At 25.5% G+C, this 2,982-nt stretch overlaps 1 protein-coding gene across 1 annotated transcript; it reads right to left on the bottom strand.

Moving 5' to 3' along the window:
• Nucleotides 1-486: 486 nt before the first annotated feature.
• LOC113862537 (transcription factor MYB90-like) lies at nucleotides 487-1,639 on the bottom strand. Its single transcript, XM_027495618.1, has 3 exons — nucleotides 1,485-1,639; nucleotides 1,262-1,391; nucleotides 487-961 (listed from the first exon to the last, which is right to left on the bottom strand). Exons 1-3 carry the CDS (start codon nucleotides 1,600-1,602, stop codon nucleotides 487-489), a joined length of 723 nt encoding a protein of 240 aa, XP_027351419.1. The 5' UTR covers nucleotides 1,603-1,639.
• Nucleotides 1,640-2,982: the final 1,343 nt, after the last annotated feature.

The following is a 2,982-nucleotide window of genomic DNA, read 5'->3' as shown; positions in this document are numbered from 1 at the left end:
GTATCTTAAAATTAAGTATTAAATTAATAAAAAAATATATATAACATATAATTAATTATAATAAAATAAATATGTAAACTTATTTAAAAAAATTGAACGTAAATAATAAATTCTACAATTTCTAACCAAAAAAGATATATTTTTATCTGAAAATAAAAATATATTATTTTTAAAAATTTGATTAAGATTATTGCAAATAATAAATTAAATATGATGAATTTTATAGATATAAATATAGGTATTTATAAAAAATTATTAAAATTTATATAAAGTAATAAGTAAAATTTAAAGTTAAATAATAACTTTTATCTTCAAAATTCATAATGAAATAAATAAATAAATAATAAAATAATTTCAATGACAAATAGTGTAATTCATACATATTTTGAATCTATTTTAATATATCTTAAGGAAGCTCAAATGCTAACTTTGAGCTTACAAGAACTTGACGTACCTTCACATAAGAAAACACGAGCACACACTAATCTAATAATCTCCTACATTAACGTTCAAGATTTGAGTATCCAACAAATCCTCGTCAAGAAGAAAATCACTCCAATTATTATTACCTTCGGTAAGAAAATCACAAGCTGTTGTTATTGAAGCAAGCTCTTCATCCCAAAGATCTGTCATATCTACACTGCCACCTTTGTCTTCTAGCAAAGTTTCCCACCAATTTCCGGATCCTGATGAAGCTGCACATGCTTCACTAACACCAACTTTGGAACCACTTTCATTGGAGGCAATAAATCTCCCTTGCAAAGAAGGAGAGTCATTTTTAGAGAAAGTTCGAGGTACAGGCTTTATCACTTCATGGGGTGTCACTGTTAATATGGCTTCTTGCTGCTTTATGTTATTGTCTTTCTTCTGAGACTCTATTTTCCGGCGCATGTAAGTGTTCCAATAGTTTTTCACATCGTTTGGAGTTCTTCCTGGAAGTCTTCCAGCAATCAACGACCATCTACATCCACAGACCTTTAAAATAGTTTACAAAGAATTTATACAAATAGTTTGACTCTTCTTTTTAAAGTATTTTAATAAGTTAGTTAATCAGTATAGCTTATCATTAAGTGTTCAATTAAAGTGTGCTTTCAAAAGCATTGTATACATTTTGAGCCTGTTATTATGTGGATTAAGATATCAAGTGTATGGTATATCTAATTTATTCATTGCTACACTCGAAAGTGTGTAGCACAACCGCGTCCTGGTTGGTAGATGTTTTTATCATTGTGGCTTAAATATGATACACAGACACACAAACCTGTTTCCCAAAAGCTTATGCAATTTGATCATCAAATCAATCTCGTCTTCACTAAAATCTCCCCGCTTGATATTTGGTTTGAGATAGTTCAACCATCTCAGTCTACAACTCTTGCGGCATCTATTCAACCCTACATACCAAACACAACAACGTATGAAAATGTTTGTGATTACATCAATTAGATATGATTTTATAGTGCAAAATAAGGATATAAAAAACACACCTGCTCTTTGAGGAACAAGGTGCCACTTTCCCTCCCCATAAAGCTGAATGCAAGCTTTAAGAAGGTCATCTTCCATTTTGCTCCATGCGCCTTTTCTCACACCTGATGCTCCTTCCATGAGAGAAACTTAACTCAGTTTCCCTACAATTCCTTCAGTTCCATCTCTTTTTCTTCAACTCTTTATGGCAACGTTAGTATTTATAGAGAGCGCACACGTATACCAACTAACGATTAACGAGATAACGGATAACGGGTATCACTCATTAGAACCACAAGTCAACACTATAGCTATGAGTTATATATTATTTTTAAATGATTTAGTTCTGCAAAATGAGAAAATTTATAAAATGAAAAAGTAAGAATTTATCTATAATTAAATTAAAATTAGTTATATTTATAAAATATTTAAATTTAAATTAAGAATAGATAAATATTCCCTTTTTACTTTACACATTTTATTTTAGAAAAGCTAAAGTCAATTTTTATTGCAGCTATTATAATTTTTTATTTCTCTTAATTATATTGGCTATTTTATCTCTATTATCTCTTGTTATCTCTATTCATGGAAATAGTTACCATCTCTTATAATTAATTTTCTAATTATATCAGTTATTTTATCTGGTGTGTCTCTTCTTATCTCTAATTATAGAAATAGTTGAGAGAATATTGTGTTTTCTTATTATATCTTGGTAGAAACACAACTTTTTTAGCGCTCTTTCCTTTCTTTGTTTTTTCTTTTCAACTGATTTGACATTTTATTATTCTTGTAAGACTCTAAATTAATGTTTATTTTTATATTATAAAATTATGTTTTTATTATTGAATAATAATATTAAGATATATATATATATATATATATTCTCTTTCACCTAAAGTCATATAATTTTTTCATTGAATATGTAAATTTTTTTTATATTTATTTTAAGCATTATTACTTATATTTATCAGTTTAAATTTATTTAAATTTTAAATCTTATTATAATATATCAAATCGAAAGTATATAACTTTAGATAAAAAATATTAAATACATTTTTCTCATTAGTAGTTAGTATTTTAATTTTGATATGTTATACCATAGAAATATTTTTTTATCTTATTTTAGAATTAGCTTTGTTTATTCAAATATGCGTAAATTTAAAAAGTTTTGAAATACTTAAAAATTCAAATATTAAATATTTAAAGTAGAAAAATCCTAAATATTTCAGGATTAGTTAGTTTAGGATTTGGTTAGTTGTTATATGTTTAGACTTTATTAAGTTTGGTTGGATTTTTTTTTATTTATATATGGCTCAAGCTAACATAAATTGGTAAGTAAGTAATGTACGAGTGAGTAAGTCTTTTTAAACTATTATATATATTTTAAAAAATAAAATTTTGACATGTAATTTAATAATATCAATTTTCATGAAAATTTACTTTCGTAACTATTATAATTATATTTAAAAAAAATTTAAAAAAACACTTTCAAAAATCTTGTTTTAAATATTTATTATTTGA

Source organism: Abrus precatorius, unplaced genomic scaffold (genome assembly GCF_003935025.1).
Source record: "Abrus precatorius isolate BTA unplaced genomic scaffold, Abrus_2018 Scaffold3, whole genome shotgun sequence".
NCBI lineage: Eukaryota > Viridiplantae > Streptophyta > Magnoliopsida > Fabales > Fabaceae > Abrus > Abrus precatorius.
Note: the sequence above shows the minus strand (reverse complement) of the source record. Positions and strands in the feature narration are given on the sequence as shown.